This window comes from Beta vulgaris, chromosome 2 (genome assembly GCF_026745355.1).
Source record: "Beta vulgaris subsp. vulgaris cultivar EL10 chromosome 2, EL10.2, whole genome shotgun sequence".
Taxonomy (NCBI): domain Eukaryota; kingdom Viridiplantae; phylum Streptophyta; class Magnoliopsida; order Caryophyllales; family Amaranthaceae; genus Beta; species Beta vulgaris.
In genome coordinates this window covers 52538527-52559031 of record NC_079203.1, presented here as the reverse complement: position 1 = coordinate 52559031, position 20505 = coordinate 52538527, and the positions used below count along the sequence as shown (strand labels likewise).

Here is a 20505-nt window from a genome sequence, read left to right as displayed (position 1 = left end):
TTCAGTTGGACTTTGTTTTCTTTCAGTTGGACTTTCTTTTCTTTCAGTTAGACTTTCTTTTCTTTCAGTTAGACTTTATTTTCTTTCAGTTAGACTTTCTTTTCTTTCAGTTGGACTTTCTTTTCTTTCAGTTGGACTTTCTTTTCTTTCAGTTGGACCAACTGAAAGAAATAATGGGCCAACTGAAAGAAATAATGGACTAACTGAAACAAAATGAAGACTACCTGAAGAAAAATGTAGACTACCTGAAAAAGAATAAAGACCAACTGAAACCCAAGTAAGTCTAACTGAAGCACAAAAACCCACTGAAAAACAAAGAAGACTAACTGAAAACAAAATGAAGACTACCTGAAAAAAAATTGGAACCACCTGAAAAAAAATGAAGACTACCTGAAAAAAAATTGGAACCACCTGAAAGTCGTCCGACCAAAATTATGGTCGGACGAGTCCGACACAATACGTTCTCTTTAATTAAATAAAAAGGAGATTTATAAGAAGTCAAAATAAAATGATTAAAATGAACTTTGAGTTGAGAAATATATTTTGAAATCTTCAACTCTTCAAAATTTACAAATTTCTCCTTTAAATTTTTTTAAATACGAACAAAAAATAAGGAAAATTCTCTATAGTCAAGAATCACAAACCTTTACTTTATTAGTCACACCGAGTACTAATGGTATAAGTAAATCATACATAAGGTGTTTTCTTTTCAACTTATTGAATTTTTTAACTTTATTTGTGAGTGTTCAAATTTTATTTTTATTGAACTCGACTTATTTAAACTTAATACTCCTTATATCATATATGAACTTTTTTTCTTATAAAAACTAAAAATAATATAAATAAAACAGACCAATAACAATAATGAGATACTTTTTTTTGGGTGTATGTTGATCAAAGAGTTGCTTCATAGTTCATGCTAGTGAATCGTCCCAAAAGCCATTGTATTCTTTCATATTTTGATAATATTTTAGAGGATAATTTGGAGATTAGCTCCTCTTTTCTTTCAATTGTTTGTTTTTATTGTTAATAGGGATGAAAATCATGTAGTAGCTCATAACTCATTAATCATTATCTCGCCAAGCTAGTGCTGCTTGGTATTGAACAAGTGTGGAAAAATCACTATCCTTCGAAGATTTCTTCCTATTTATTCTCATACTTCTTGTCCCTTGATTTATACATTAGTTGGCTTTTCTTTTTAGAAAAAAGTTAACAACTCCAGTCTTTAACTCTACATAGTCAGTAGTTCATATTTCATACTAGAAAGTACTATTGTTATATTGTAAGGCTATGTTTAGTTCACCTGAAATTTTCTGATTTGAACTTATTTTTTCTGATCTGATCTGAACTAATCTGATTACAAGATCTTATCTTTTAGATTTTTCTCAATATATAAGAAAAAATATAGTCATGTGGGGTCTTGTTTGATTCGTCTCAATGAGTACTTTATTAATATTCAATTATTATAATCTTTACTAATGTGTTATGAAAGATATAATGATTTTTAAATATAAACATGATCTGAACTTATCTTTTCTGATCTGATCTGATTAGATCTGAAATAAGCAAGAATAAGGTGAACTGAACATAGCCTAAGCATGGTACGTACTACCTCTGTTTTTATTTAGTTGCAACATTTTGACTTTCACGCTTGCCAATGTACAATTTCAAATCGTTTTATCTCTAATTGTATGTAAGTAAAAATTATAAAAATTTGATATTATGAAAGCTTACATCGAAACGAATCAAACAAGACCCCACATGACTATATTTTGTTTAACATATAAATCAATAAATGTGGTCAAATAAGAGAACATGAATAGTGCAATTTGTCAAACGTTGCAACTAAAAAAGAAGGGAGGTAGTATAATTTAAAACCTCAGGTATGTTTAATAATGATGTGTTTTAATTCACTGTATGGCAAAGTACGTCATTACTATTAATTACTATATTTATTGAGGTCCAAACTTTTAAACCGACAATCGAAACATCGTTCCTTGATTTGTTATTTACGTGCCGGCTCGTGTGACAACTCACGTGCCCTTCTAACCAAAACATCCTCACTCTCACTTTTACACACGCGCCATCTGTACTAATGACACGTCACTATCGTCCCACGTGTCATATTATTTGAGCTACTGATGACTTGTGCGATTATAGTACACAGTACATCAGCCGCGCAAATTAACAGAGAATTAAAAAATACCTTCTATCCTACTCCCTCCGTCCCATAATATAGTGCCTATTTCATTTTTGGTGGTCAAACTTTAAAATCTTTGACCGAGTATTCTCATTTGTATATATAAAAAAACATATTCATGTAGGATCTTGTTAGATTTGTCTCAATGTGTAGTTTCATAATATCAACTTTTTATATTTTTTATTAATAAGGAATTGAAGATATTAATGGTCAAAGTTACGTTTTGGAGACCGTGAAAAAAGAAACAAGCACTATATTATGGGACGGAGGGAGTATAATATAATAATGTTTACTTCTCATTTTTTACGAGAATTAAGAAAAACAGTTGGTCTTGTAAGAGACCGTCTACTTTTAATTTAAAAGTAGGCGCGGCCCAAGCTCAATATTAAAAAGAGAATAGATCATATTTCTTAATATAGTGACTACTTTAATCTATTTAGTGACCATTTTAATCTATTTAGTGACCAGTTTAATCTATTAATTAATAACATTCTTTAATTCATTTAGTGACTGATTTAATCCATCTAGTGACTAGCTTAATCTATTTTGTAAGACTGACGGACTATTTTTAAAAATTGTTTGTTCTGATTCGAAATTTAGAAGGGAAATAAAAGAAGGAGAAGAGAATGGACGACTAGGATGGTGCAAGATACCTAAAAATAGTGTTAGATTAGAGAGAAATTGAATGGGCTTCTTAGAGAATGTAGGTTTGCATTGTCTAATTTTATATTAAAATTAGACCGTATAAAAAGAGTAGTAAGATTTTTTTAAAGTATATAATTTAAAAAAGTGTTAATTTGATACTTTGTTTTGAAATAGCTCTTTATTTAATTTTTTTTAAAAAAATCAAAAAACAATGAAAGGTTTTTAAAAATTGTGTAAAATAATAAATAAGAGCACATATTTTGAAATAAAAATAGAGGTATTTTGTAAAATTTGTGTAGAAATTAAAGCAATTTAATCCAAGCAATTTAATTAAAAAGAAAACAAACACAATATTTTAAAAAAATCAAAAAAAAAAATGTAAGCATTATATTATAAGACGGAGGAAATATTATATCATGTCATCGTACATTCGTACTAATTTTATAAGCGTCATAGTCTCATCGACATCGTTCCCACAGTTTGGACTTTGGAGCGTATTCTTCCATGCGCGCCTTGGATGACACTTTTTTTTTCTCTCTCTTCTTATCCTGCACACATCTACTACTTTGGTCTAGGGTCTAGTATTTCCTACTATTTGTTTTATCTAAAATTAAAAGTTTGGATTTTAGTATTTCAGTTTTCTTTTTCCTAATTAAATGCATAGTATAGTGATGGACAAGACATTATCCTAAATTTGAAAAATGTAGAAGATTCAAATCTAGGATTTGGATTTTGTCTATTTATAATTTATTAAGAAAATAATATGTTTTTGGAAATTTACTTCGTATGAATTCAGCTTCTTTCGTTCTTCTTCGTTCATTTTATTTGAAATTTTTTGAGAGACATATAAAGTTAAAATAGGAAGAATGAATAAATATACAGAGAGTAATATATTTAGTAAAAAAATAATACTTTTATTTTTTTATAATGCCTCTAATTACTGTTTGGCTGAGTGATTTCTAAGAGTCGAAAATAGAACGAAAATTCCACCATCACAAGGCGTTTGGTTCAATGTGCTTTGTTGGGTGATCAATTTTAAGGTGTATATGACTCTCTCATTTTCTCATTGTTTCAACTGGGATAACATATATGTTATATGAGACAAACTATAATTTTCACTCTACCTGCTTCCATTTCATTATGCACTTTTGATGAGCAAGTTGAGGTTTTCAACATATTTTGTGAATATATGTTGAGACAACTCTAATAAAATCATATATAACTATGTTTTTCTTTTCTTACGACTAATATGATAAAAATGGAGAATATAGAACTATTGAGGTGATTATTCTTTACATAGACTTATTAGATCCAACTGAATCTGACCAATCTTAATACTTATTACCTCATGCATACATCTAATCGAAACCAATAGGATAAGATCTAATCGAGCTTGAAAAATCACTTCTTCAAGTGAAATTAAAGGTAACAGAAAAGAGAACGGTGATAACCTTTAACAAAAAAACTTTGCCATGTTATATTAAATTAATTATCAGTCACTATAAGAAGAAAAAAGTCAAAATAAATGAAAATAAGTCTAAATAAGGTTCAATAAGAACAAATAAGTTATATTCACCAAAAGAAGTTATGACACATTCACAAAAGAAGCTATGGCACATTCACAAAAGAAGCTATACTAAATTAAGACAAGATCCAATAAATCCAAATTAAATATAAAAGTTCAGATAAGTAGTTTTTTCTGTTACAAACTTACCGGAGAGAAAATCCAGGTCTGAATCCTAGAATTGGACCAACCTACAACATCCTTTTCGGATGATAGAAAATAAAATAAAATTAAAGGAAAAGAACCAATACAATATAGACCGAGCCTCATGACCATTGTAATCCATAAAATTCGCCGAATGATTCACCTCCTAAAATATTGATTAATTGAGACTTATGAAAAACTCTTCAAGATTTCAAACGAATCACCAATTAAGCCGACAATCTCCCAAAAAACCTTCCATTACCTCCTAATAGAATTAATAACCACAAAATTATCTCCTTCAATAACAAACGATAAGATATTCAGAAACTTAACATCTTTTAATACCTTCTTCGAAAACTCTAAGTCTCCACTTAAGAAGTAAGAACGGATTTTATTCCGATAACCTAAAATCAAATATCGACTACATCATTACAAGTGAAAAAGTACAAAAGAAACATAGTCACTCTCTTAAAAATGATTAGTAGGTCAAAGTATGTTACTAATAAGCATAACACGCTCCTCAATCCTTCCCATTTGTCTCACTCAATATTCTCACTCACATATCACCATCTATTCTTACTTCTTCCAGTGACCACTCTGCATTACTCTCACCTGTGAACTCTCTCTCTTTCTCTCTCCTCACTAGAATCCCATGAACAAAATATAGTACATCACTATTTTCATTTACACAAACATTAACATAAAATTAAAATTAAGATTCCCCCTAAAAATACTCCATCTTCTTTCTTTATTTCTTTTTCCTCTGTTTTTGCAGAGAGTATATCAGAACCTGCTAAATTAATTCCTCTTTTTTTCTATTCTTCCGATCAATTCTTCATTTTTAGGGTTTTGCGCTATTGTTAATCAATCTGAAATTATTGTTATTTTGTTCATCAAATCAGATAAATTCTCTCTTCTTTTTATGAATTTTTTCTTGCTTTGATTTGTTGTTTTCCAGATTTCTGAAAATAAACTACAAAATTCCTTCAATGTGATTGCGATGTGAGCTCAAATCTCTGACAAACACACTTCATAAGAAGAGAGAGAAAATATTACTACTTCGTTTCTTTCTTATTTGTAATTATTCACTCATTACAACTTTTTTTGAATCTTCTTTTTTTGTTTGTTTTATATCTATCTATAAAGTTACGTTTTCTCTCTCTAAAAAGTTGCAATTTTTACGCCAAAAATGGAGATTGTCCTTTACTGCTATCAATGTTTTGCAGAAAAAAAATTAGGGTTTCATGATTTTTCACTTTACCGATTTTGATTTTTCGGAAGAAGTTTTTGTGGAAGATTGTAGAAAAATTGAAAAAAAATGAGTGATTCATCAGCTAGATTATCGTCAAGTTTAGCGATAACGGAGAAAAAAGCGCACATTCAAAGACCAGGTGGTTGTGTTGGAATTTTTTTCCAGCTTTTTGATTGGAATCGAAGGTTTGCTAAGAAGAAATTCTTCCCGAAGAAGCTTCTTCCACCTGGTATAAATTTTTATTTTTATTTTTATTTATTTGATGAATTTTATGTGAATAATTTACTGATTGATGATGTTTATTATGTCAGTTCGTACTAAAGTCTCGAAGAAATTTAATGCAGAGGAGAAATTGCCACTTACTAAGCATTTATTGGTATGATTCTGATGTTTAATTTGGTATTAAATGTTTTAATCTTTTTACTGTCTAATTGTGAAAAAAGTAAAGAAACCAGGAAAAAAGTCAATGTGGGTCAGCAATTTTATACTGAAATTGCAAAGAATGATTGTAATTTTGTTGGGTTGAATTTACTTTTTTGCAAAATTGTAGATTGCTGATGAGAATATTAATAATAATGGTGGGTTTTCAAGTAAAATGAAGAAAAATGGGGGTTCAGAGATTAAGAAACATGAAATGCAAGCTCCAGGGTTGGTTGCTAGGTTAATGGGTTTGGAAGCTATGCCTCTTTCTGTTGCAGAACAAGATGAATCCAACAAGAATTCTTCTAAGGAGGATTGTAAGGTTAAAGGAGCGAAACTTGGCGGCGGGATAAATGATGGATTGGGGAAGGAGGAGTTGAGTTTGAGTCCAGAGAAAGGGAATGTGAGACCACAGAAGATTCAGAGGACGGGGGTATTGGATAGGAAGCCGGTTACTAGGTTTGGAGCTGAGGCTTTGCAGATAAAGAATGTTTTGTCGAGGTCGAGGAAGCATCATCATAATCATTACCACCCTAAGCTTGCTTCTCCAGTGAAGAGTCCTAAAGTGGGGAGAAATACTTCTAGGTTGATTGATGTTGCTGCTAGGATTTTGGAACCTGGGATACAGGCAACGAACCGTGCTAGGAGTAGTCTTACTTATTCAAGCTCGACGATGCAGCAGCCGTGGAACGACAGGGTGATGAATGAGGTGAGAGGGGATGTGGATTTGGAAAATGAGATTTTGAATGCACAAAATGCTTGTCGAAGTTGTGGCAACTTTTTGGAGCATTTAAATGAGAGATATGATGATGAAGAAAAATCTTGGGATGTTGATTTGCCTGCCTCTATCTCGAAGGAGATTTTCTTTCATGGAATAGAAGAAAGTCGGGCAAGAACAGCTGTATATCTGGAGAATGAAAACGATGTGGTTCTTTTGAAAACGAGGTATCCATCTGAACGTCTGACCACTCAGCCAGTGGATGATAGATCACCTATGAAAAGTGAGCCAGCCAGGAACAGGATGCATCAGACACAATGTCATGAAGAGATTCCAATAAGCAGGATGTTCACCTCTCAGAAGGGGGCATCACCTTCTACTGCTTTCAGGAATAGGACCCAAAGGCATGGCCAGATGTTGCCTGGAGATAGAGTTCCACCTAAGTCTAAATTGACGAGTACACAGGGCAGAAGAGGTTCATCCGCTGTCAATCCGGCTAGTGTATCAAAGGATTTCATCACCCTCAACAGAAACATGAGCAGGAATCGACCTAGAGTTCCCAGCAAATCAACGAGTAGTATTGAGGCAGATAGAAGACTTTTTATAGGAAAAGATGACTCCCTAGCAGCACAAAGAAGTCCAGTTAGGAAACGAAGGACTCCTAATGCTATTAGGCAAGCTGACAATGCATGTTCTGCAAGTCCATCACTCGAAAAGCAGAGAAGTAACAGGGTCAATATAGTAACAGGAAATGGGACAAGAGTCCGTTCCTCCCCTGCGAATCAGACTTGCCTCAGAAGCAGGACTGCTAATCAAAGAGGAAATAGAAATACTGATATTGTTTCTTTCACCTTCAGCTCCCCAGTGAAGTCAAATAAAGGGACAACTTCCGATGAAAATGTAGAGCATAAAATGACAACAGAAGAAAACCGTGTGAAAAAACCTTCCCAGGACTATTTGCAGATGAATGGAGATGCTTTAGGTGCTCTATTGGAGCAAAAGTTGAAGGAACTTTCAAACCAGGTAGAAAATGAAGCAGCAGCAGGTTTCATGCCATCAGCAAGAACGACTGCTTCAATTCTTCAGGAACTAATATCTGCCCTGACAGTTGAGAGAGCAGTTTCAAGTGAAAACGGATCGCATGGAACTGGCACGATAGATTCACAATGTGATAGCGAAGTTGCGGATATTGTTTCTCAGGTCAGTTGTGTAATTGGTTTTGTTTTTTGGAAAATGGTTCTAGACATTTTAGTACAATATAATCCATGGAGTGATGCAAAATAATCAAATCCTGGCTATTTTTCGAAGCCTTAAGTTTGTTCTTTACTATTATGATCTTTTTGTTTGCTATTTGCATAAAGTCCGTGAAGTTTGATATGTGATTTATCTATATTGGAAGTTTAAGATGCTTTCTAGAAGTCTGCATTTTATGGTCTTCCAAACATGCAAAAACTTTGGATGCTGGACGTTAACAATTTGGTTTCTCTCTTGTAGACCTACGTTAATAAGGAGAATGGCTTATGTGGTCATATAGCAGCTGTATGATGTACCTTTCATCTAGTTCCATGAATATCTCATAGATCAAGGACATATATTGTAAATCTAAAATTCAAAGGGAAACTTTTGACATGAACTATCACAAGGTAGTGTTACTAGATGGAGAATTATAAACTATCCTTAACCACAAGTAATATCATAAGTTGTGGCCGAACCATCACCTTTATGATCATTGTTGACTATGAGAGCATGATCTCATCCCCCCCCCCCTCCCCTTGAGTGTTATATGCTGTCAATGTTTTTTTTTGTCATACATTAATAAAAGAAAGCTTAGGCATGTCCCTGGCAGTTGATCAAATCTTGTGGCGTTGGCACATTCTCTCCTGCTTTTTGTTTGCTGTCTTTGGTGTAATACACGGGTTTTGGCATTTTGAGCTTGCTATTGGACCCAGGCCCGATTATAGTTTATGTGAACGAGTTTTGTAGCCTTGTAAGATTTGATCTATTTGATGCATTTCCATGTTTTAACAATCGGTCTTCGTTATTTTCGACAGGCCAAGATGAGTACTAAAAAATCTTCGGATGGATTTTCTCGTGAAGTTGACCATTTCAGCCCAGGATGTGTTCTTGATGCCTCATTTTCAAATGATAGCTGCATTTCGAGTAGCTTTGATGATAACTCAGGTAAATGATGGCAGACAAAAGTTTGAACCTGCCTTATATGATAGACGTTAGATGTCCTGCAATCTGACTCGATGGATTTAATTTGTGATACAGTGAAACCGGTGACTTCTACTGATTCCGATCTTTTGGATTCTGCATCCTCGACAAACAAGCCCCGTGGCTGTGGTGTTATGTTGGTGACTGATCTTGTTAAACATACCTCAGCTATACTACAGAATGTCAATCGTGTTCATTCCAGATTAACTGCAACCAAGCTTGACTATGTACAGGAGATTGTTATGAATGCGGAGCTCTTATTTGGCAATGCTCTACATAGTTCATCAAGAATTCTGGATTTTCTCGTAGGCCCATTTCTAGAAGAACTAGAATCCCTTGTCATTGCAGCATGGAAGAACAGCATTGTCATTGGTATCGAGGTTAGAAAAGAGGAAAATCCATTAAGGAAATTTCTGTTTGACTGTCTTGTTGAGTGTCTCGATGTAAAATACACTCGGTACGCAGATTCTGGATTCAGGGCATGGAGTAGGCTACCAAAGAGCATCAACGCAGAAGTTTTGATAAAAATGTTCGATGAAGAAGTTAGGAAGTGGATTAGTTTTGCTGGGAATACACCTGACATGATAATAGAGAGGGAAATGAGTACTTCATTGGGTAAATGGACCGATTTTGAGATCGAAGGATTTGAAACTGGTGCCGTGATCAGTCAGGACATTGTTCAGGTTCTGGTTGATGAAATTGTGATGGACTTTTGTGGGTCTGGCTAAGCATCTAATGATCTTACTTCCCTAATGCAGCTGGTTTTGTTGTGATAACTGATAACTATGAGTCTCCCCCTGTTAAAAGTTTTGTACAAATGAAATTGGTACGTTGGGGAGTAACTGGGTAACTTAAATTTTCACATAGGTATTGATTTCATTAGACTGCAGTATGTAGTAAAAGTAATTTTTTTCTTTCACTAGGTCAAGTTGTACTGAATGTACTGGGAATTAATATGAATGTAACTTCTTCAGGTATCTGATTATGCCAGTAAATTTTCTCCATACATTGTAATTGCCTCCATCAAATCATCTTTTATTTCAACTAGCAATTCAACATATTGAATACATGAATACATTATGAGCCCAATAAATTAGGTAGTTACATTCATTTGACGCCAGCTTTGATTCAAACATGCAATTATGAATCTAAATTGACAATTGTACAAAACGCCTGAATCTTGGCAAATTTAGACAATTAAAATAGCACTATGATGTGCGAAAATTTTTATCTACTCATTGGGCCAACAACTCATTACATATAAAAATAAATAAATAATGGCATCTAACTCATCAATTTTATTAGTTTTTTAATTCTCTATTTCTAATGGGTTAACTACCCACCAGATACATGTAACATTATGATCGCCAAAGTTTCGATACAAAGCTTGGTATCAATTTTTGCGCCACAAGGCTACCTAGCAGTGGGTAATCCGTAATCTACCCAACGGGTTAACCAAGTTACAACCTTTGTGCCTACTAGTTAACAACAATTCTATATTCCATCAACTTTCTAATGTGACATTTTCGACTATTTTTCTAAACTCCGGTTAACCATGATTACGACATCTGTGGTGTTTTAGAGCAACTTGGCGTCACTAGCTGTAATTCTCCATAAAATTAAAACACGATTACGATAACTATGTAGTACTCTCAACTAACATTCAATTTCATATCATGAAGATAAAAATGAATCACACGCATATACATATAACATAATAGTAGTACATGATTTCCCTCTACCCTTTTCCACACTCAACAATCCAACTATATATGAAGTATAATCCATGAAAAAACATATTGAAAACAAAAATAGTGGCAAAATAAACCCAATTAAAGAAAAAAAAAATATCCCAATTCGAAAAATTGAATGAAAAAAAAAACTTAGAAAATCCAAATCAATCAATAAAATCTTGTACTTGTACTAAAAACAGTGCTTTTCCTCAACACATTACCAGCTCTCTTTGCACCCCTCTTTTCACCATTAATAGAATTTGATGCTGCAATTGATAAACCCTTCAATTCTTCAATATTAGCATAACTTTTTCTTCCCATCATCATCAATTTCCCACTACTCTGTTTTTCACCTGAATTCACAGATTTACTTCCTAAACCTCCCAATTTCATCCCACTGCCATACATTTTATCTCTTTTCGACAACGATGGAGGTGGCGTTGCGCTCTTCTCAGCTCTCGAAACCCGATTCTCTACCGGTTTTCTATTTTCTTTCCTTAATGTTGAAGAAAAATCAGGCACTGATTGTGCTAAAACAGAGTACCCCTGTTTTTTACTGTTACCCTGAAAATTCCCCTGAAATTTTACTGTCTTCTTCAATGGTGAGAATTCTGATTTGGGTAATTCAGGAATTTTATGATCTTCAGCAAATTCACCTAAAACAGAGTACCCCTGTTTTTTACTGTTACCCTGAAATCTTACCGTTTTCTTCGCCGGCGAATATTCTGATTTGGGTAAATCAGGAATTCGATCATCTTCCCCAAATTCACCTAAAACAGAGTACCCCTGTTTTTTACTGTTACCCTGAAATCTTACTGTTTTCTTCACAGGTGAAAATTCTGATTTGGGTAACTCATAAATTTGATCATCTTCCTCATATTCACCTAAAACAGAGTACCCCTGTTTTTTACTGTCACTCTGAAAACTTACAGTTTTCTTCACCGGCGAAAATTCTGATGTGGGTAACTCTGAAATTTGATCATCTTCCTCAAATTTGAGTCTTTTTGATCGGAGCTTTAATTCTCTAAGTTCGGCGTAAGCGTTGTATCTTGATCCTCTTTCCATGAAGTAAGGATCAGTAATTAATTGAAGGGTTTTACTTGGATTGTTTAAAGCATCAAAATGATGAGAAAGAATTAGTGAATTTGGATCAAGGGTTAATTGATTTGGTAACATGGTTTCTGCCATTGATGATTGCTCTGTTTTTTTTGTGAGTTTGTGAATGTTACTTAAAATATTTGATTTTCTAACGGTCTAATTTCAGGGAGGAGAGAGAAAGATATAGAGAGAGAGTGAAAATGGAGGAAGAAGAAAGTAAAACTTTTGGTTGGGAAAATGTTGTTTAATTAAAAAAAATTCTTCCAACGTTCTGATTTGAGAATATGATTGGTCTTTTTTTTTTAGTCAACAAAAGTTTTTTTGTGGTGGTGCAATTTGGACCGTTGGATGTAATGAGATTTTAAGAGCCGTTTGTAGATTTAGGGTTGTGATTAGATTATGATATTGGATTCTATGATGTTTTTATGCCACGTAGGATAGTTTTTTAGGGTTTTTTTGTTTGTTTGTCCACTTATTTAGGGTAAGAGAGGAACTATTTAATGGCTTACTGCAGTTTTCAGCACTTTCTTTATACTTTATCCCTTGTCTCATGCAAAATTTTCTAAGAAAATGTACTTATAGACAAAAAAAAAAAATTAACATTTGTGGTAGTTACCTTAATTATGAGGATATTTATGTTATTCTTAGACTAAATGAAGGTAGTTATACGCAAATTAGCGCAAAGGCTACACATTCACTAGGTGTATGTGGGCCACACATACATTGGGTGTATGTGGGCCACACATACACTGGGTGTATGTGTTACTATTAAAATGTATATCGATATTAAAAATATTACAAACTTAGAATGTTTCGACAGATAATTTTAAAATTTTCAATATTTTGTTCTTTATCTTTGTGTAAAAAATTTCTTTTATGAAATTTTCTTTGTTTAGATTTGTATGAATTCTTTGTTTAAAACTAAAAAAAGAATTGTAATTTTTTCTTCAGAATATTCATATATTAGCTTCATCTTATTCATTTTCACCATTTTTCTACTATTGATTTCTACTAAATATTCATGTTATTTTCAATTATATAATTTGTTTGTAGAAAAATAATATTATATTTTCATCCCTACCATGTAATGAAATTCAATTCGAAATATAGTATTTCAATCGTATATGTATTATGTAAATTCAAATATCGTTCAATAAAACAAAACAGATTCAAATGATTGTACATTTGTAAAATTTTAGTAACAGTATAAATTTTAGTAGTAACACATATAAAAAGTATATATTTTAGTAGTAACACATACATCCAGTGTATGTGTGGTCCACATACATCGAGTGTATGTGTATCATCTTTCGCAAATTAGTAGAGGGATGCATTAGTTAATTTGATGAAATTCTTCTACAATAGATTAGGAAAAAATTGGATTTGAAAGTAAGAACTTTTATACATGTATTCAACCCTTGTTTATTTATTTTTGTTTTTTTTATTCGGTAATTTACTGGCCCAAGCAGGCTCAGTCCTGAGAGATTGAAAACTAGAAATTTATACCCAAAAGCATAAATGCACACAAACACCCTAATATGGGGTTGATGAGAGTCCAAGTCCCGAACATGAGGTTGGGAGGTGGGAGCTCCAACCATTGGGATCTCACATGATTCTCTTCCATTCAACCCTTGTTTATGCATTTGGCTAACAAAACACGATTTAGGCATTTATCTAGCAATTAGGAGATGATATTTAGGATGCAATATCGTTACTTGAACTTATATGAACTAAAGAGACTCTTTACTTAAACTCATATGAACTGAACTCAAATTAAAACAACGTACTTTATAGGTAACTAATGAACCTGTTAAATCAAGGCGATTTTTTTATAGGACTCGATGTACCTTATATATTTATGTATATGGGCTCGCTAGTTCAGCTCTCCATGCAGAAGGTCACACTTTTCTTCAAGCCCTACAGTGGGCCCATAGGCTACGTTTGCAGCGTATACTTTTCTCAGCGTATACTTTTCTCACTGATTGCTCAAATCTGATTACGGCACTACAATCCTCTTTGGCTTGTTCCTACATCGCTCTACTGGACTATCAACACGATCAAACAAGAAGCATTAGAATTTTCATGGTGCTTTCTATTAAAGGTGAATCGCCAACAAGTTCATGGAGCGCATGATATCGCTGAACAGTATGCTAGAACTTGTTCGCAATTCACTACTACTAGGTTTTAATTTCTGCCTTCTCCCCCTTTGTCAAAAAAAAAAAAAAAAACTTATAGCCTAAAAGGTTTAAGCAACAGCTGCAACATATATCAGAAATGAATCTATTTAGGTTTAGTCGATATACCTTTTTTCTATTATATATTGAAGTAATGTACTTTATATATATTAATGTACCTTACAGGATTAGGCAATGTATAAACTGAAGATTATTATTTGTTAAGTTTGTTGCAACGTATAGTTCTCAAAGATACCTCTCCAGATTGGATATTTTGCCAGATTGCATCTCGAAAAGAGCAAAATTTTGAAATAGAATACCATGTTCAAAAATTGAGTTTAATGCAAATGTCATCTGAACTTAACAATGAACACTTGCAAAATTAATAAAATAGTGAATCAGTTTACAGCCTTACTCTGTATGCTTAAATCTATTAAGCCTTTAGCAACTTGGCATGTCATGAATTAAGCTAAATAAAGCATTTCACCTTTACAAAAAGCTTCAAGATCTGCAATGGTGCAACCCAAGCATGGCATAACATCTCTTTTAATCTTACAGCAGCAACTCGAGCCTACATCATGTACAATCTGATTTGGGTATGATCCAACCACTGCAATTGAAGCCCATACATAAGGCTAATAGCCCGACATAGCTCAAGCTTTGGCGAAGAAAAGTTGACACTGGGCGGAGCAGTCGTCTACCTTGATGCTATGAAGAGGGTCGAGGTACATATATGTTGGCTAGTAACTAGGTCACTAGGACTTGAGAGTGCTAAAATATATGTAAGCACGTATGTCCTAAAAATTAGATGATCTGCACATTTTCGCTCATAGCCTCAGACTTTGTGATACTTGTATTTTTGCCCGAGATTGAATCTTGTAATACCGTCACTAAAACCACTAAGCACTAGGCTCCTCACAGCCTCAACACCTTGTTCCAAAGCAGCATCAATCTGAGCATTAAACCAACAAAACTTAAATCAGCAAACTAGCTATTGGTAGTTTGGTACTTGAGAAGTAGTGCATGATAACGAGTCATAAGTTGTTTTAAATAAAAAGGAAATCTATTGCATTGAGAGTCCCCCACTCCCCCTTCACCAGATTGCATAAAAGATGTGGCACCTAGGTAGACCCAATTGCTGTGGTCCGGGTTGTGAAAACTGGGCACACAACAAGTACTGCTCATGCGAGTGAATCAGTTTACAGGCCAGTCCAGGGTGGGTTGCAGGCCAGTCCAGGTAGGGGAATGGGTTGGTCTGAGTGGGTCTAAAAGTTTGCTTAAAAAATTTGAGTTAATTCAGCTTGATCAGGGTAGGCTGGTCGAACCGCGTTGGTGGATTAAAAAGCTCGATTCGAGTTATCCACTAGATGGACTGATGGGAGCTAGACCTAGGTGGCTTGGACCCTGTGTGGGCCATGTGGGCTTGGGTTTGGCCCACCCTAGTGGCCACCTCTAATTGCATGTAAAACAAATAAGAAGCCATGACTATCATTTGTAATGCCTTCTGGCGGCAGGAAGCCAAAACATGGGTGTACGATACGATCTGTATTTCATGCTCTCCAACACTTCCGGATTCTCAAAACATGTGAGAAATTTGAAAGACGGCATACCTGTCCTCTTTCTGTAGAACTGAACTTCTGTAAAAGAAAAGCTTTCATATCCATATTTCCCGGTGGATTCCCAATACCTGCAAACATAGAATCTTTGAATTAAAGTGTTGTACAAGGATCACGAGGGCTTTTCTCATATTGGGGAAGAAAAGATGTTCTGCTGAGTGCTGACAGCTAACCTATGCATAACCGAGGGAACTCCTTTCTCCCATCTAAGTGTCCCATCACACTCTTAACTCTGCATTAGCACCATAACAGATCATGAGGTTTACTAGTGATTGAAAATCAGCAGTATTATCCTAAAATAAGTGTTTGACTTTTACACTTTGCTTGGGTAGCAAATTAGCAATCATGGATGGAAAGGGAAGGAGAGGAAAGGAAAAGCATATGAGGGAATATACAAGGTGGAAAGACACAACACACAAGCCATCAGACTTTGGAACGTGATATATTGAAACTTCAAAACATTTCTAAGATTCACAGTTATTAAATACTTCCCTTGTATTCTCAAATGTATAGTTTACCAGCAATAAGGACCATATCGTTTCCGTAAATTATTCTCTCTACCATGCTTCTAAAGCAACACCTTTTTCTTCTTGGGGCGAGGGGGTGAGAGGAGGTGTAAAAGATCAATTCCAAAAGCAAAATTCCAGAAAAGGCAAGACCAGGAATAGTAGCACAGGGAAAAGGGGAAGAAACAAAGAACACAAATGTACTCATGCCATCAGGTAAATCTACCCATTTTAAAGTCTGAATTCTTCATTGGTTTTGAGATGTTCAAAAATAAGGACAAGATGGAAATTACTGTTGACTACTGATCACTATATATACCATATTTTTGTCTTTGCCAAAAAAAAAAAAATTCCATCTTTGTTGCTCCTTTTAGGTAACTTACCCATTGTGATGTCCATGTCCTGCTTTTGGCTGTAGCCTTAACACGCCATTAGGCAAGCTCATCTCATCATAGACCTATAGAAACAGTTTATATACCACATTAAACAAATTGAAGACAGATTTACTTCTTTGACTATATAATCAGGTAAAGTTTGCTTTGCATACCAACAAGATGTGGCGCAAAGGTATTTTGTAATATGCAGCCAGCGGTCCAACCTCAAAGTTCACAGAATCACAAGTCAGATATGGAATTAGAGGCAAAAGCATGAGAAGCAACCACTTTAAGAATGAGATAATAAGCTACTGAATTTGCAAACTGATCCAGCAAAGCACACATATTTGACAAAATGAAGAAAAGTTAATAATAATAATACTAATAATATATATATATATATATATATATATATATATATATATATCGGTTGTCAGGATTCAATATAGGATATTTAACACTCTATTTACCACGCAGCTATGATACTCAAGCACCTAAGTAAAAACTGAAAACCTTATGGCTTCCTCTGAAACATCAGCTTTAATTTAACATGACAGGGAAAGTACTCAAAAGGATACCTTAAAGCTTTAGAAATGGTACTGCGAGACTAAATCAGTTATAGTGAGAGTGTGAGACTTGGTACCTTCTTTACTTTGCACTCTCTGCTGTAACATCTAATTGTGTGACTGGTGATATGCTCAGGCGAGTTATGACTTATGAAGAATGTACCTATTAGCAACCTATAAGCTACTCTTTTCTATTAATTTTACCATCAATTTTTAAGATTCTTCAACCCTTTGAGTTCTCAAGGTCTATTCAAATCTTACATTCACACTCAACTCAAGTGCCGACATAATAAATTAGTTGATAGTTGCAACAAGTTCTGGAACACCAACTAGTAGCTAAAGATCACAGAACATACCGATTCCCCACTGTAATTCATATATGCTTGAGGTTTGGCCAAGAGTATCGGTACTTCCCCTATTGAACCTGCACTGATCATGCCATATGATGAAAATTTTGAGAACCAAAAATTACTTACCAAACAATGACTATAATTCATTCAAGGCAACTAAAATTCAGCCTAAAACACAAAAATATGAAATGCACCTATGCCTATCAAGGCTTTTGATTGTATGGTGTTCAACAAAATGCCCTGCTTTTGGGAGATTTTATCAATCATCTCAAATCCCACCTGGTGTAAGAAAGAAGAACAAAGGGACATAAGTGTTTATCACACCACAGAGTTAGTACAATAAGTAATGAGAGATGTGGGCAATGTGCTAGCAACTTAGCATGCTTCTCATATATGCATGAACCTTCTGTGCAAAGACTCGTTTTCAACCACTAGAAACATATACATGTTTGATTAATTTCAGACAATAATCTAGCTAAACCATGCAAATAGATAGATTAGGCAGGCTTCAAGTTCGGCAACTTCATGTTCAGGTTATCCGCAGATGGAGCATTGGAGCCATTTCAATTTCAACTTCATGTTAGAAAACACCATTGTTCCCCTATAGTAAGCAGCTTCTATAGGAAAATTTTCTACCTAAACTAATGCTTCTATTAAAAAAAAAGTCTTACCTTACTACTACTTTATATAGTTTTTGGGTCAGTGTCCAACATATTGTCTATATTTACCAAGTTCTCATACATCAAACAAGTGGAAAACCACATTTTGTGTCAGCCCATAACACATCGCATCTCTCTAATTGCTGTCATTTTTCAGGTTATTCAAGTTTGGGAAGTGTTCAACATCAACTTTTGGAATAGCTTAATAGTTCTAGAGTAGTGTTTGGCAAAGCAGTGGTGGATGGCACTTTGAACCTAAATTTGGTAGCTTTTGCCAAACACAACCTCAAAATCTGTTTTTTTTAGCTTTTCTCAAACACCTATCTCAAAGAACTAATTTGACCCACTTCTAGTTCTAACATCCACCACTAGTCTACCATCCAAGGTTAATCCATGCATAACAACTAGTACAGAGTCTCCGACAACTACTTGTGGCGAACAAACCTTTAGTTTGTTTCAGGTTACATGAGCAAATCAAGCTCAAAACTAGACAACCTCGATTCTTTAAATAGAGGTTAGGGTTATTTTCAAGTTGGATGAAGATTTTCCACCTCTAACCTGGTTCATCTGCCTCTCATTTGCCTCACAGCAAAACAAGATTTTACGGTTTAATCCACCCATTCACAATTCTCAACCAAGTCACTCAAACCTATGTTACTCAGACACAGATTGAATGTCTACTCGGATACGGGTGTCCAAGTGTCCGACTCAGCTATTTTGTAGAGAAAAGTCTTAGCTTAAAATGAAGTATCCAAGTAAAGTGTCGTGTCGACACGACACCCTGTTTTTGAGGTAAATGAAGGTGTGGGAGTAACACTGACTCAAACTACTAGATTTCTGGAAAAACCAATCAATCATAGAGACGCGCTGACACGAATCATTGCTTAATTTCCCCATACATATCAACTGGAAAAAGAATGCAATTTTCAACCCAAGAACGCAATTTAAAATGGGTCATTCACTCATTCCTATATCCATTCATTTCCAATTACAAATGGAACTTCCCAATTAATCAAGTTCCATATCCAAGCTAATCATTCAATACTTGTTTCATAAGACAAAAACAATTCAAAACCGCATACAAGTAAACCCATCAAATCCATACAAAGAAGAACTACTTTAATTCAGTCATATTCCAAGTTAACATGATTATAATAATCCACACCAACATTTTTGTAACCAAGATTATATGTTTATATCCTATACAAATATGCAATCAAAATTAAGGTACAAACTAAGAAAAATCAAAATTCTAAAAGCTAAAAAGACCAAAAGAACTAAACTTTATAGGAAATAAAAGATGAAAGATAGAATTTTGAAGAAAAATTACATTATGCCGAGTTCCATGATACTTAATTCCAGGGTTACCCAGACCAACAATAAGCCAAGGTGTGTACTCCAAGTTCGTTTCTTTCGGGTCGGGTGAAGAAGCAACAGCTGAAACCCGGAATCTAGTCGGAGCAACCCGACTTGCTCTGAAATGGGTTGTTTTTGGATATGGTATCAAAATATTTGGTGCTGAAATTGCACTCAACATTTTTAGGGAAGGATGAAGGGGAGAAAGGAAGGAGAAATTGGGTTGAGTTGAGTGTAGAAGTTTATGAAATAAGGGAAGAAAAATTATGTGCTTTATACATTGTTGGGTCTGTTGTGAGAAATAGAGAGAGAAGTTATGCAAATATATCAGAGAGTATTGTATTGCATTGATCTGTAAAACTGATTTCTTACACTGGTATATATAGGCAAAGTTTCTACTGTGCACAATTGCAAAATTTTCAAACGGGAGAAAATTACCTGACATGCATTAAATGCACGCAGGAAAAATGGACTTCGCACATATGTGAACAGTGGACTTCACACATGTAACAGTGGAATTGTTCATTCCACTGTTTCTCAACACTCCCCCTTGAATGTCCACTTATAAGTCATAATAGACGTTGCTCATTAAGAATCTTTGTTAGGAAAAATCCGTGGGAAAAATCCATAACTAGGGAAAGAGTACAACTATTATGTATCCTTATATGCTTAAAATCAACTGCCTCATTAAAAACCTTGTCAGGAAAAACCCAGTGGGATAAAAACCTGATCGAAGGGAAAAAGAGTGCAGCGCATATAATACTCCCCCTGAATCTAGCATATATCATGAAGATGACGCATTCCAATTTTTCGGACTAATTCTTCAAATTTCTTCGCCGGAAGGGATTTGGTGAATAAATCTGCAAGATTCTCACATGATTGGATTTGTCGAATGTTGATCGTCCCTTCCTTT

At 34.4% G+C, this 20505-nt stretch overlaps 3 protein-coding genes across 3 annotated transcripts; 1 reads left to right on the top strand and 2 right to left on the bottom strand.

Moving 5' to 3' along the window:
- Positions 1-5081: 5081 nt before the first annotated feature.
- LOC104906199 (hypothetical protein) lies at positions 5082-10166 on the top strand. The gene is made up of 5 exons (XM_010694927.4): positions 5082-6034; positions 6117-6181; positions 6356-8143; positions 8995-9124; positions 9218-10166. Exons 1-5 carry the CDS (start codon positions 5872-5874, stop codon positions 9886-9888), a joined length of 2817 nt encoding a protein of 938 aa, XP_010693229.2. The 5' UTR covers positions 5082-5871; the 3' UTR covers positions 9889-10166.
- A 638-nt stretch (positions 10167-10804) lies between these two features.
- On the bottom strand, positions 10805-12506 carry LOC104906210 (hypothetical protein). The gene has a single exon (XM_010694939.4). The coding sequence runs from the start codon at positions 12079-12081 to the stop codon at positions 11062-11064; it is 1020 nt and encodes a 339-aa protein (XP_010693241.2). The 5' UTR covers positions 12082-12506; the 3' UTR covers positions 10805-11061.
- Positions 12507-14520: 2014 nt separating this feature from the next.
- On the bottom strand, positions 14521-19851 carry LOC104906229 (chloroplastic group IIB intron splicing facilitator CRS2-B, chloroplastic). Its single transcript, XM_010694963.4, has 8 exons — positions 19567-19851; positions 17772-17856; positions 17584-17651; positions 16835-16885; positions 16671-16744; positions 15955-16013; positions 15776-15852; positions 14521-15117 (listed from the first exon to the last, which is right to left on the bottom strand). Exons 1-8 carry the CDS (start codon positions 19771-19773, stop codon positions 15001-15003), a joined length of 738 nt encoding a protein of 245 aa, XP_010693265.2. The 5' UTR covers positions 19774-19851; the 3' UTR covers positions 14521-15000.
- Between the last annotated feature and the right edge of the window lie 654 nt (positions 19852-20505).

Excerpts from the sequence above, each read along its gene's own strand:
- LOC104906199 (XM_010694927.4), top strand. The coding sequence starts at position 5,872 with ATGAGTGATTCATCAGCTAGATTATCGTCAAGTTTAGCGATAACGGAG. Across the intron at positions 6,035-6,116 it reads GAAGAAGCTTCTTCCACCTG|TTCGTACTAAAGTCTCGAAG; the intron begins GTATAAATTTTT and ends TTATTATGTCAG. Across the intron at positions 8,144-8,994 it reads TTGCGGATATTGTTTCTCAG|GCCAAGATGAGTACTAAAAA; the intron begins GTCAGTTGTGTA and ends TATTTTCGACAG.
- LOC104906210 (XM_010694939.4), bottom strand. The coding sequence starts at position 12,081 with ATGGCAGAAACCATGTTACCAAATCAATTAACCCTTGATCCAAATTCA.
- LOC104906229 (XM_010694963.4), bottom strand. The coding sequence starts at position 19,773 with ATGTTGAGTGCAATTTCAGCACCAAATATTTTGATACCATATCCAAAA. Across the intron at positions 16,886-17,583 it reads TGAATTACAGTGGGGAATCG|GTTGGACCGCTGGCTGCATA; the intron begins GTATGTTCTGTG and ends GTGAACTTTGAG. Across the intron at positions 16,745-16,834 it reads CTTTGCGCCACATCTTGTTG|GTCTATGATGAGATGAGCTT; the intron begins GTATGCAAAGCA and ends CTGTTTCTATAG.